General features: G+C 40.9%; 1 protein-coding gene across 2 annotated transcripts in view; it reads right to left on the bottom strand.

Moving 5' to 3' along the window:
* Nucleotides 1-2,147: 2,147 nt before the first annotated feature.
* Lats1 (large tumor suppressor) overlaps nucleotides 2,148-14,498 on the bottom strand; it is a 35,262-nt gene continuing 22,911 nt past the window's right edge. Inside the window, exons 5-8 of one of the 2 annotated variants that reach the window (NM_010690.1) lie at nucleotides 12,567-13,149; nucleotides 7,962-8,144; nucleotides 7,654-7,760; nucleotides 2,148-6,108 (exon numbers count right to left, since the gene is read on the bottom strand). In NM_010690.1, the coding sequence (NP_034820.1) occupies nucleotides 5,599-6,108; nucleotides 7,654-7,760; nucleotides 7,962-8,144; nucleotides 12,567-13,149 (1,383 nt within the window). In that variant the 3' untranslated portion in view covers nucleotides 2,148-5,598. Of the gene's footprint in view, nucleotides 6,109-7,653; nucleotides 7,761-7,961; nucleotides 8,145-12,566; nucleotides 13,150-13,882; nucleotides 14,335-14,498 lie in introns of those variants that run through there. The other variant, XM_006512567.2, reaches the window with a different exon arrangement.

Here is a 14,498-nt window from a genome sequence, read left to right as displayed (position 1 = left end):
CCATGTCATAACTCCAATAAACTCCTTAATCCCTAGTAATCTGTCTGTGTTCTCTGGAACTACTTACTAGCTCCATTCACAATTTAGTTCTGAGGGCCCATTTCCACTTGTGCTGAGCAAACTGAACCCCTCCCCAGTAGAAACAACCCAGATTGTGCATCCAGGAAGATGTGTCAGGTATCTGGGTGAATGATGAAACACTGGCTACAGGGGGTAGTAGCCATCTATGCCTCAAACATATCTGGCAACTTCTCTCACCTTTTCAGATAGAAGCAGATAGGGGCAAGGGGAGACTGACACCATAGGAAAGCATTTTAACAATGACAAACATGGGCCCTCATAGAGAAACAAATCAAGATTATTGCATTTGGGCCAATCAGATTAATCTGGCCTCATGGAGGTCAAACTCGAATTATGAAGGGGTAAAAACTAGGGGAAAAAAAGAAACAACTGTAATGGCAACACTTGAAATATCTCTGTTCAACTGATTTGAGAACACCTCTAAGAATCTGATTAGCATTTCCTGTGATAAAGGATTGCATGCAAAGAGAAACATTACTTTCACATTTAAAAATTATATTCAGGGCCAGCCTGTTCTACAGAGTGAGTTCCAGAACAGCCAGGCAGGGCCACACGCACACACGCGCAAGCACACACAAACACACACACTGTAAAAATGTTTTTAGATGATATTAAATGCAGAGAGATTAATTAGGAAAATGTTTTAGGAGCTAGATGAGATGGCAAACACCGCTAATCTAGCACTCAGTAGTTACAACCAAGAGGAGCGGAAGTTCAAGGCCAGTCTCAGCTCTGCAAGCTCTAACTAGCCTGAGTTCCATGCAAGCTTGTCTCCAAAACCAAAACGAGAGAAAGAGGTTTGTTCTGTTTCCGAGACAGGGTTTCTCTGTGTAGCCCTGGCTGTCCTGGAACTCACTTTGTAGACCAGGCTGGCCTCGAACTCAGAAACCCGCTTGCCACTGCCTCCCAAGTGCTGGGATTAAAGGCGTGCGCCACCACTGCCCAGCAAGAAGAGTTTAAAAATGGAATTACAAAGCTGGAAACTGAGTCAGAGGTTAAAAGCACTTGCTGCTCTTTGAGAGGATTGGAGTTCTCAGAACCCACAGCAAGCACCTCAAAAACCACTTATAATTGCAGCTCCAGGGGACCCCACACCCTTTCCTGGCCCCTCAGGGCCCTGAACATGCACATACATACATTCTTAAATATATAAAATGAAATGTAAGTATAAAAGGAACCCTTTCATTTTCAATACTGATTTTACCTCTGCTAGAGAAAATAAAAATGTCCAGTACATTCTGGTATAATCAAATTTGTCTTAATTACATAACTGTAGTATTATCAGTTATACACTTCAAGTACAAAGCATCAAAGTTTTATTCATAAATTTTCTAAGATTAAAAAAAAAGAAAGAAACTTAGGCAGGTCCAAGGATGACAGCAGAGGACATGCTAACAAAGGCCCAGACCTAGACAGAGAGCTCTAGGCAACTCAGCAATGTTGCAAGGGGGTGGGGGGGGTGGGGGGGGAGTCTTCCCCTGGGAAAGTTCATCAAATGGTTGGTTATCCAAAATACGGTCAGTCCTGAAACCATATCCATGTAACTAACATCATATGGACTGAGTAGGTTGTGTTTATGTATTTAGGAATAAACACAAACACATACAGAAAGAGGCTGTTAATTTGAGGAAGTGCAAAGGGAGGGGGGACAGTGGAGAGAGGGAGGAAGGGGAGAGAGAAATGGTATCATTCTATTTTGATTTTAAAAATTAAGAAATTATATAAAAGTGAAAAAGATTTCAAAAATGTATTATAAACTGGGATGATAAAATGGCTCAGCAGGTGAAGGCACATGTGTGTGTGTGTGTGTATATATATATATGGAGAGAGAGAGAGAGAGGGAGAGGGAGAGGGGCGGGTGGGGGGAGACTGGCTGTTAAGATTGCTTAGATGGCTCAGTGGGTAAAAGCTCTTGCCCCCAAACTTGAAGATATAAATTTGATCCCAGCACCGCAGGGTCAAAGGAGAGAAATGACCCCTGAAACTTGTCCTCTGTCCTTCACGTGTGCATGCCTGCCTCCCAATAAAACATAATAAAAATAACATAATTCAGCTTTCCAGTCATAATTGAAAAAATTTGAAGTTTGCCTTTTTTATTATCCCAGCAAATATTACACTAGAGGGAATGATTGGGAAAATACAAATAGATTCATTAAAAACAGACTGATTATTTGTTCTAGTACATTCAGAAATATCCAAAAACAGTTGTTATATTGCAAAGCTGTAATTTTTCCTAGCAAAGCACTGTTTTATAAAATGGTAGTGTTGCCATTGATTCCATTGTAATATAAAACCCTTATATACATAAGACAATATAAAAGTAAACTGGGTAGTGCCCTCCACAAAGGAATATACTAAGGCACTTTACAAATAGACCAATATGTTGACCCAAATTACAGTTTTAGATTCAAAAACAGACTGTTTTACTTTAAATATCAAAGGAATTTTTTTATTAAAGGAAAATTTCTAAAGTACCTTGGGTAACAGCAGCAGCATATCTAAAAACTCCTCCCACTGGGTTTCTAATTTCTAACATATTATTAAATCAGAATAAAACATTTCCACTCACAGTTTTGCACTTCTCAACAGCAGAAGGTAAATAACTTTTTATAAAAGTCAATCTCAAAGTGACTTCTTAGTCATACATTCTATAGTTTCTATTACAAATAGGAAGGTAGGACAGATACAGCAACAGGGCCTGCCTCAGGACATCACTGCACAACATATACCAGTATGTACAAGCACATAATTATAGAGCACATTTTATAAATACCACTGATACACACTGAAGGGGCACGCACAGGAGACGGCGGGTTCTAGGGGAGAGCTGGAGAGCAGCGTCTTTGCCGTTTTAATTAAGTGTCTATGTTTTCTATGCTGTGCTCATTGTTTGCTCAGAAAGCAGCAACTCCTATGCTGGGAGAACTGGGTGTAGTCAGGGGTAAAATAACCAACATGAGCATCCAAAATGTTAAAATTGTGAACAAAATACTAAAATTGCAGATACCGAATCCTTGTATACTGCCTCAGACAAACGCTAGAAGCTTATACTGTCCGAGGGAAGCAAAGAAGGACGTAGAATTAGTGTTTACATTCTGAGGCACCATGGTCGTGGGGAGGGGCAGCACCTTAGCAGTCCTGCGTTGTGAACATGATCCAGGTGTAAAACCACTAAATGAAAATGTCAGTCTGAGTGAAGAGCCCGAAGGTCAGAGGGCTGTCTTTCTGACCTGTGGGAGGGACCCAGGCCAAACCTCCCTCAATGCATGCTTTGCATAGGGCCTTCAGACTTCAGACGCTCCATGCTGTGAAGACTGTCTGGTGACAGCTCTCATCAGGAGCCCTCAGAATCACAAGACACCAGTGCCGTTAGAACAGTGTTATAGACATGTCTGTGTTGTGCTGCTTTCATGTTATAGACATGTCTGTGCTGTGTTGCTTTCACGGGCTCATTCCAAGAGCAGATCATTACTTGTTTACAAACGTGCTCATCTGAGCGCTGTGCAATAAAGTCAAAGGATATCAAAGGTCTTACTTTGATATAGCAATTGACTCACAGGATGTAGGTCTTTAACCTGCTGTCTGGGAAGTTTTATCACACCCAGGGTCTCTTGAGAGTGCATGCAACACTTTCTAATGTATGTGTGGATACACACTTTTTTTCAGTAGGGCCTGAGTTCACATAGTCTTTATCTCAAAATGATCTATGGTCTGAAGGCTCACTTGTACACGTGACAGGTTCCAAGCTCAACATGAAAGTGTAAGCTAATAATGTTTTTCTCTCTCCCCAATTCAAACAAATAGCTTTGCTTTTAATTTTACTATACATATGGTTTTAAACAAATTATCTTTTATAAGAAAGCTAGATAGGTAAACATCATTCCTAGCCACAAACATTAAGTCTGATAAAGCAATTCATGTCAATAAACCTTGAAAAAATGAAATAATATACATACAAACTTTACTAAGGTCAGAGTACAGCCCCATTCTTCTTCCTAAAAGATGTTCCTAAGATGTTTGTTAGGGATCCACAATTCTTCCTTAGAACCTAAACATTATATAAATAGGACATTAATCTTAAATAACTTAGGAAGTTTTCACTTTCTAAACTACTATGTATCTAATTAGGGATGCTCATCCCAATTAAGAGTTAATTAATAATTATTTTTAACCAATTAATCTACTCTTAGGTATAATAGTGCCAAATAGTTACATTTCCTTTGCCAACAATTTGTATTGTAGCACTGTTCTGAAAAAGGAAATCTATAGCATCAATGACACAATCAAGATTGGTCACTGTACAACAAAGGTACCTTTATGTGGCAGGGGCTAGGGACTGAACCCAAGGCTTTGTGTATGTTAGGCAAGTGCTCTACCACTGAGCCATATCCTTAGCCCCTAGAAAATGTACTTTCTTAGTGAGTACATACACGTAAATTAAAAAAAAAAATTACAAACTGAAAATAATTTCTTTACTTAGGAGATGGAAATTTTTCTTCTAATTTTAAGATACAAATATTACAGATCTTAGTTTCAGTTTGAAAATTCAATTCATGGCAACTTTGTTCCCTTTTAAAACTGGAAACAGCTGGGTGTGGTGGCACACACTTTTAATTCCAGCTCTCGGGGGAGGCAGAGTCTGGTGAACCTCTGAGTCTGAGGCCAGCCTGGTCACAGAGCGAGTTCCAGGACAGCCAGGGCTACACAGAGAAACCCTGTCTCAATCCCCTGCCCCCCAAAAAACCAAACCAAAACAAAAAAAAAAAAATCAAAACAAAACAATACCCCCACCCCTCGAAAAAAAACCCAAAACCAAACCAAAACAAAAATCCCAATAAAACAAAAACTGGAAGCAGCATTAATACCAATCTGGAAACAAAACTAGCAGTGCTCTGGCTTCTTTAAAGCCGGTATCTGAAAGAAAAATGCTAGGTTAGGTTGAAGACTTCTGGGGAGGGAAGGGGTAAGCTGCATTATTTCTAGTGAACATATTGTTTTTGCTCTGTATTTGTGATTACAGGATATGACTTCAAGATTAAAATTACTCTAGGAACACCTTACCTTCTAAAACAACGGCTTGATTTCTTTAGCGTATTGGGAACTAAACCCAAAGTTACAAGGGAAATATGGTTATATTTCATATTTGGTTAAAGCAAGATAAAACTGTCTTTCAAAAATCTTCAAAAATTCTTGAATTTTAAAATTATTTATCATATATACAAAAGATACCAGGCTTCTCTTTTTAAACAGAGCACTATTTTTTAAGTACTTTAAGTACCAAGAATTGACTATAATACTCAGTTCATAATTTACTTTCCTTATAACAATTTTTTCTAAATTACTGAATTAAAAGGGTGGAATAAATTAACATTTTAAAACAATTTCCCATAACTTAGGAAAATAAAATATTGTACACAGAGCACACAAACTCTGTCACATTTGCATAATTTTCTCAAAACTTCAAAAACCCCTGCACTTCAGGCCTCTTGCAAATTCTTACAATGATCTCCTAGTTTATTAAACATACACTAGATCTCGGTTGTTTCCATCGGAGCTTGTGTGTTGATCATCTTCATCAGACTGTTGTTCTGAGCCCTGTGAATGAATGTATTCATACTCAATAGGCTTTGGATAATTATATGGGTAGCCATTGTCATCAAAAAACCTCCGAAAGGTGAACTCATAGAAAGCGTGCTCGGGGTGCTTCCCATTTTTATACCATCCGTTCAGAGTGTCACTGATATTTTCCTCCTCGCTGCCATCGCTCCACAATTTATCAGGATCAACAGGGTCGAAATTGGATGTATCTGTTGGATGCGTGATTTTAGGGATGTATGAAGCAGACTGCTGTCTCAGATCACTAGAGAAATCGATGGTCTTAAAAAATGGATGAGCCTTTATCTCATCAGCACCGTTCTTGCCGAGGCGGTCTTCTGGTCCTCGACAAAGTTTGATAATGAGGTCAGAGGCTTCAGGACTCAGCTTAGCTTGAGGAGGGATGTGAAGAGAAGTTTGCCAGTTGATAACCTTTAGAGAAGAGTTTTAAAAATTAGGAAGAGATAAAACACAGTAATTTCCCAGGTTTTGTACCAAATGTCTTCCTGGACTACTTGGTTTTCTAAATGATCTGCCGGGTACTTTACCTTTAATAATAATCACTGCTGAAAACATATACTCTCCTGTCCTCTCCCCGTGAGAAGAGTCACAGTAAGGTTGTTTGCTTTGGTTTGATATTTGTTGTTTTGTGTTTTGAGACAGGGTTTCTCTGTGTAGCCCTGGCTGTCTGGGATTAGCTCTGTAGACCAGGCTGTCTGCTAACTCAGAGATCCGCCTGCCTCTGCCTCTGCTTCCTGAGAGCCTATGCCACTGCTGCCCAGCCATTTGTTTGATTTTTTTAAAAATATTTATTTATTTTATGTATGAGTACACTGTACCTGGAGAGATGGTTGTGAGCCATCATGTGGTTGCTGGGACTTGAACTCAGGACCTCTGCTCACTCCAGCCCAAAGACTTATTTATTATTATATGTAAGTACACTGTAGCTGTCTTCAGACACTCCAGAAGAGGTCATCAGATCTCATTATGGATGGTTGTGAGCCACCATGTGGTTGCTGGACTCAGGACCTTCAGAAGAGCAGTCAGTGCTGTTAACTGCTGAGCCATTTCTCCATCCCCATTTGTTGATTTTTGAGACAGGCAGGATCTAGTAGCCTTGGCTGTTGTGCAACTTGCTAAGTAAACCAGGCTATCCTGGTACTCACAGAGATCTTCCTCTGTCTAACAAGTCCTGGAATTTAAGGTGTGTAAAGCTATGCTAGGCTTAAACAGGTTGAACATTCCCAATCCAAAAACTTCAAAATCTGAAATACTTTAAAACATAAAAATTCGGGGGCTGGAGAGATGGCTCAGCAGTTAGGAGCACTGAGAGCTCAGAGGTTCTGAGTTCAATTCTCAGCAACCATATCTGTAATGGGATCTGATGCCCTCTTCTGGTGTGTCTGAAGACAGCTAGCTTACAGTGTAGTATATAAGTAAAATAAATCATTTTAAAAAACATAAAAATTCTTAATGTTGGTATGATATCATAAGTAGAGAGCTCTATACCTGAGCTATGTTGATTACATTCACAAAGAATTCACAGGAGCTGGGGTACAACTCAATGTTAGAGCAAAGGTCTAGCATATCCATGGCTTGAATCTTACTGCTCCAAAAAACCAAACCAACCATAAAGAAATAAAGGTACACTAAAACTACAATGTAAAATTACCATCAGGCTGGCTAACATATACAATGATGTCATGTTTAAAATCTTAGTGTGAATATGCAAGCATTTAAAAATCTGGAGGCAGAGGCAGAGTTCTACAAGTTTGAAGCCAACTGGTCTATATGGTAAATTCCAGATTACTCAGAGCAACACACTTGAGACCCTGTCTCAAAACAAAACAATATCTGAAAGAATGTGAATGGAATACTTCTGTCTCAAGTGTTTCAGGAAAGACACATGAGTACGAGAGCACACTTGAAGATTCACGGTTGAAGGGCTGATGACTTTTCATGCAGGCTACACCTTACCTTCATTTGTGTTTCTAATGGGGTTTGTGCCAAGAAAGGAGGTTGTCCCACCAACATTTCAAAAAGAATAACACCAACACTCCACCAGTCACACAGCTGTGTATATCCTAAAGGTACCAAAATTATACCATTATTCACAAGAATGCATTTAAAATGCTCAGAATACAGACATTAGCATTATGTTAACACTTTATAATGTAAAATAAGCACTTTTATCTTAAACCTGAAAGAAATAGGGTATATTCTAAAGTAAGGTTGGCTGCTTTAAAATACTACTGAAATACTGGTGAAAAAAATAAGTGCTTTACCTGTTCGCAGTAGCACTTCAGGTGCAATATAATTGGGAGTCCCAACCAGAGAATGGGCTAGACATCGCTGGTGCTGGCGAGCAGCTCTCCGCTCCAGTGGCTTCAGTCTGTCCCCACACCGACAATTGGAAGGATCTCCCCATTCGTTACTGAAATCCATGCTATCTTGCCGTGGGTGATCCCCTGTGCAAGAAAAAGGAGAAGCTGAAGTGAAAGCTACAGGACCAAAGCCACCCCAAGCCTGATAAGCCCTGGTCACGATGCTGGGTCAGTAATACTTCCCTGGGATGGCTAAGTGCATGAGGGACATCAAATCACTGGAGGCAGTGGTAATATTACTAATGGGAGACTGCTGAGGTAGCAACAGGAAAAGTTTTGAACTAAGAGAAACTGAGGACTCGATAATGTATTCAATGTTAAATGATAACAATATAAGTCATGAGTCGTGGCTAAAAGTATCTCATTCACACTAATTTTATTACTTTTACCCCAGTGGGATTTTAAAACACATTTCATCAGTTTTACTCATTCAGCAAGTGACAATAAACAGAAAGATTCTCCCCTCAGCTCACATTCTGGCAGGGAGAAGCACAACAATCCAACATACAAGTAAGAAACAGTTGATGATGAGGGTGGGGGTGGGTCTCAGCTTGCTCGGTGCTTGCCTTGCTAGGCTTCCATGCCCAGAGCTGCAATGATGGGGCGTGGTAGAATGCACCTGTGATCCTAGCACAGTTTTGCTGGCTCCTATTCATTTCTTTTTCTTTTTGAAGATGCCTTCATTATGTGTATACATACGGGTATATGCACATGAGTGTGTACAGTGCCCGGAGAAGTAGCAGGGTCAGGTCTGCTTGGAACTGGAGATACAGGCAGGTGTGCTCTAACTACATGGGTGCTGGGAACTAAACACTCAGGTCCCCAGCAAGAGGAGTGTGTACTCTCAGCTGCTGAGCCATGTCTTGAGCTCTAACTTTTTTTTTTTTTTTTTGAGACCATGTCTCATTATAACCCAGACTGGCCTCAACCTTGCTATGTAGCATGATTTTAATCCCAGCACTTAGGAGGCATCTGTGATTTCAAGGCCAGCCTCATCTACATATTGAGTTCCAGGAAGTCAGAGCTTTATAGAGAGAGAACTTATCTCAAAAACAAGAGGACAACCGGGCTCATGCCTTTAATCCCAGCACTTGGGAGGCAGAGGAAGGCAGATTTCTGAGTTCAAGGCCAGCCTGGTCTACACAGTAAGTTCCAGGACAGCCAGGGCTATACGTAGAAACCCTGTCTCGAAAACAAACAAACAAACAAACAAACAAAAAACCCAAGAAGACCAGCAAGACAGCTAGTCCCTCAGGACTCGAGTTTAATCCTTAGGTGAAGAAGCAACTGTGGCAATTGTCCTCTGATGTCCACACACACACACACACACACACACACACACACACACACACACACACACAATAAAGGTCGGTGGTTTTTGGGTTTGTTTTTGTTTTTGCTCTGTTTTGTTGTGGTGGTGATGGTTGTTGCTTAAATGGGAAATGAAAAAAAAAAAAAGAAAAGCAGAGTCTCAGTCAGTAAAGTGATAGCTGCAGACGCCTAAGGACCCCTAACACCCCTGTAAAAACCAGTGCCATAAGCCCGCCCCAGGGAAGGCAGAGACAGGGTGGACCCCTGGAACTCCCGTCCAGCTAGCCTATCAAAACTCATTAGTTCCAGGTACAGTACCCTGTCTCAAAAATAGGGTGGGGAAAAAAAAAAAAAAGGTCTGTCGACATGTCTCAGCTGGTCAAGGGGCTTGTCACCAAGCCTGATGACCTGAACTGGATCTCTGGAACCTTCATGGTAGATAGGAAGAACCAACTACCACAAGTTGTCCTCTGACCTCCAAACATTATGGCATATACACACTGTGCCCATAGACAGATAAATATATAAACATAACTGTAAAAATTAAGATAACCATCAAGGAAGGCACTTGACATAAACCTCTGCCTCCACACATGCCCATGAAAACACATGAACTGTATATACACAAGCCCTTGTGTTTAGCATGGAAGATGCCCTGGGTGCCAGCCCCTAGGGCATGAACACAAAGGTATGGCATGGACCTGCAGTCACAGCTATACAGAAAGCAGAGGCAGGAAGATTACTTGAACCCAAGTGTTCAAGACCAGCCTGGAGAACACAGAAAAACCACAGAGTATCCTTCACAAATGTGACTTGACAGTCACATTAGACTGGATGGCAATGGAGATGGAGGAGAAAGTAACATTTGATAGGATGTAAAAAAAAAGGCAAGAACTCAGTCCCATGAAAATGAGGACAAGGCTTCCCACAGAGAGACAGCAACAGAAGGCAGGCCAGTACATTCAATGCGGGAGAGATGCAAGGGACACACATTTACACAGAAAAGAGACAAGAGAACTGTAAGGTCTGAGACAGACCGAGGAAAAAAGACCCACAGTGTGGAGGCCGCGGCAGGAGAACACTGCAACTGTGCCGTGGAAAGCAGACCCCAGGGAGAACAGCAGGCCAACTAGGTACTACAACTAGGCACTACAGGGAGCTTGGCTGAGGACAGAAAGGATGGAGCTGCAGAGCGCCTCAGCCACCTGGGCAGTGCCAGTGCTCCACTGTTCTCGAACAGGAGGATGGAGTTGAGCAGACAGCTGTGGTAGTTCTTTAAGTTTTAATAGCTACATAAGATCCACGTGGAAACAGGAAGAGACCATTTCTAGAGACACAAAAATCATTAAATATATAGGGTATTTAAAACTATTTGTAGTATCTGAAATTAACCTAGTTGTAATAATCTCCTGGGAAATTTCATTAAAATATAATTCTCATTTTCCAGAGAACATTCTTAAATCTAAAGTCTAGAACAGAGCCTAGGATTTCTACATTCGAGAAGAATCAGAGGTAATGAAGTTAAATGTTGGAGATAGTTAATGATTCCATTCAATGTGCTGGCTATGGAAGAACGTGCCTATAATTCCTGAACTTGGAACACTGAGGCAGATAACTGCGTTTAATAGTGACTTCAAGACTAGCCTGTGCTGCATAGTGAAACCCTTTCTCTCAATGAAATACATGAAAAAGAAAGAGGTCAGTCTGCCTATGTTCACAGACGCACAGAAGGCTAACACGTACCTTAGAGGATGCTGTCAGCACTAAATTAGAATTTATGTAAAGCACCTAGGATACAGTAAGTATTCAACAAGCATTAGACCAACTTACACTTCCATTAGCGCTTGAAGAGTTCTTGTCGAGGCAGTGTGGTGGAGATAACATAGGCCCTGTAATCAGACAAACCTGGATTCAAAGCCTTAGCCCTTACACTTAACTTCTGTCTGACCTTGGACAAGTTACTTCACCTAAGTGTGTGTGTGTGTGTGTGTGTGTGTGTGTGTTGCGAGACAGGGTTTCTCTGTGTAGCCCTGGCTGTCCTGGAACTCACTCTGTAGACCAGGCTGGCTTCGAACTCAGAAACCCGCCTGCCTCTGCCTCCCAAGTGCTGGGATTAAAGACATGCGCCACCACGCCCAGCTTCACCTAAGTCTTTTGTCCTCATTCTGCTTCAGTGGGTTAAACAGGTTATGTGACAGTTAAACAGGCTGTATGCTCTAAGTAGCAGTGAAAACAAATATATACACTGTCACAGAGAAACCTCAAAAACTAAACAAGTAAACAACAACAACAAAAAGAAACAAAAATGGGCTGGTGAGATGGCTCAGTGGGTAAGAGCACCCGACTGCTCTTCCGAAGGTCCAGAGTTCAAATCCCAGCAACCACATGGTGGCTCACAACCATCCGTAACAAGATCTGACTCCCTCTTCTGGTGTGTCTGAAGACAGCTACAGTGAACTTACATATAATAATAAATAAATCTTAAAAAAAAAAAAACACAAAAATACATACAGAATGATCATAAATAGTTTCAAGAATAGAAAAAAAATGAAGTAATATACTGTTGACAAATACAACATTTAATGCTATAAACTATGCACAGACCTCGTCGCACAGAATGGCCATTACACAGAATGAATGAACCTGAGGCTGCAGGGACCCGAGTTGAGGGCTTAGACCAAGTACAAGTTCAACTATAGTCTGGGCAACCTATTAAGATATTGTTTCAAAATAAAACCTATGAAAGGTGAGGCTGCAGCTCAGGGGTAGAGGACTTCTCTAGCAGGCAGGGGCCTGGGAAACAACAGCAGCAACAAATCAAGGGAAGTAAAGAATGGATTACAAAGTTCTAAATAACAGACGTCTCTGGAGGAGAGAAGGGAAAAGAGTTATTAAGGGTGTTTATCATCTACTAGTTAGTTTGGTGGACAGAGAGACTTCATTTAAAATTATTTTTAAAACACACATTTCAAAAGTGACAAAATTTTGTAGTAGTTACTTATTAAAAGTTTTAATAATATTTAGAAATAAACTTTATGAACTCTTTAACTTTATAAATGTACACGCCTAAGGGATTCATCTAAATTTACTGAGTAAGAACCAGCCTATGTCTACTGGTCTCATTCAGTGTTGAAGCCACTGTAAATTGTACTGCATAAACGAACTATATTAAATGGAATTTACAAACTCACTTACCACTCTGGTAGTACTTGGAGTCATGTGTCCATCTGAAGCCAGTGCACAAGCCAAAGTCAGTCAATTTAATATGGCCATCACGGTCAATCAAAATGTTATCAGGTTTAATATCTCTATGAATAAAACCCATTTTATGAACACTTTCAACTGCACAGGTAAGTTCTGCTATGTAGAATCGTGCCAGATTTTCAGGAAAGATGCCCATTCTAATTAATAGGCTCATCATATCCCCCCCAGGAATGTAGTCCATCACAAAGTACAAGTTGTCCTTGTCCTGGAAAGAGTAGTACAGGCGGACCACCCACTCATTGTCGGCTTCTGCTAGGATATCCCTCTCCGCTTTCACATGAGCCACCTGATTTCGGAGCAGAACGTCTTTCTTTCGAAGAGTCTTTGTTGCATACAAAGCTTTAGTATCGACTTTTCTTGCTAGACAGACTTCACCAAACGCTCCTATTCCTAATGTCTTTATCTTTACAAACATAGACTTGTCCATTTTAGCCCTTTTAAGACGAATATAGTTAGACTCTTTCTGGCAAAGCATCTTTCTCATTTGATCCTGGGCATCTTGAGATAATCCAACCTAGGTAAATAAACTAGAGGTTAAATGAGGAATTGTACTGAATAGTAAGACATAGCTTAAGAAACAATGCAGGCATATTTTTGAAAGTTAAATGCACAATAATTTTTAATAAAGCATGTTAGAACTCAGGAATGTATTTCAGAGAAAACTTAATGATCACAGTCAAGCTTAAGAGACATTAAACACTACACAAAGTGAGTACGTGTGCAAACTCAGCTGTAGGGAGCAAGAAGCGGGAATCCACAGTCAGGCTTCCATTCCTCTAAAGCACTCAAGGAGAGCTGCCAATGCACAAGAAAACGAGTGTCTGTGAACACGCACTCTCAGCCCTCTCCACGTGTCTGTGAACACGCACTCTCAGCCCTCTCCACGTGTCTGTGAACACGCACTCTCAGCCCTCTCCACATGTCTGTGAACACGCACTCTCAGCTCTCTCCATGCACATCCCCAGACTACAGGGTTACACGCCTTCACTACATCCTTTTTGTTTAATGGCTATGCTTCAAGGGGGAGAGGGAAGAAGAGGGGGAGGGGGAGGGGGAGGGGGAGAGGGAGAAGAAGGAAGGAAGGAAGGAAGGAAGGAAGGAAGGAGGGCGGGCTCAGCTGGTAAAGGCACTGAGGCCAAGCCTGTTCCCAGTTGATCCCTAGGACCCACATGGTGGACAGAATTAACTCCTTCATGTTCTCCGAGGCTATAAATATATAAAAGCCATGGTAATCTTCTTTTTCTTTCTTAGGGCATCAGCATAAAGGTGAGACTCCTAGTCCACCTCTAAGAAAATACAAAGGGGACAACGTGCTTACCTTTTAGATGTTCTGAAATTGTTTCTAAAGTTATTGTGAATAAGGGCATTATGAAAATAGGTGAACACAGAGATCAACTGTCGGCAGTGACAGAACCCCTGGACTTAGAAGGCCTGGAGGGGTTCCTTAGCTAATGAAGAATTTACTCGAGGTGAAAAGGACAGACTTGGGAAAGTAGAGTCTAATTTTAGAAATGCAAGACTGTTCTCAACACAGCAACCCCATGCTTCTGTTAGGATGTGCATCTGCATGCAGTCTTTTCAGAGTGGTAGCATGCCAAACTTAGTACAGAACTCTTTCTCTTAAAACCTTACTTGCCTACACAGTAATGGAGGCTACAGAAGTCAGCAAAGCTTCCAACATCATGAAAGTTTAGGTCAGCTATTAGTGAAAGTGAAGAGGAAAAAGGAAAAATAAACTAAGAAAATAGACAGACTTAAGTAAGAAATTCTAAGAACAATATGAATAAGAGAATTCGGGGATTTAACACAATGACTTCTATTAGAAAATCGGGTACTGAACTATGACATGAGCTTTGACAGAAG

This window comes from Mus musculus, chromosome 10 (assembly GCF_000001635.26).
Source record: "Mus musculus strain C57BL/6J chromosome 10, GRCm38.p6 C57BL/6J".
Lineage (NCBI taxonomy): Eukaryota > Metazoa > Chordata > Mammalia > Rodentia > Muridae > Mus > Mus musculus.
Note: the sequence above shows the minus strand (reverse complement) of the source record. Positions and strands in the feature narration are given on the sequence as shown.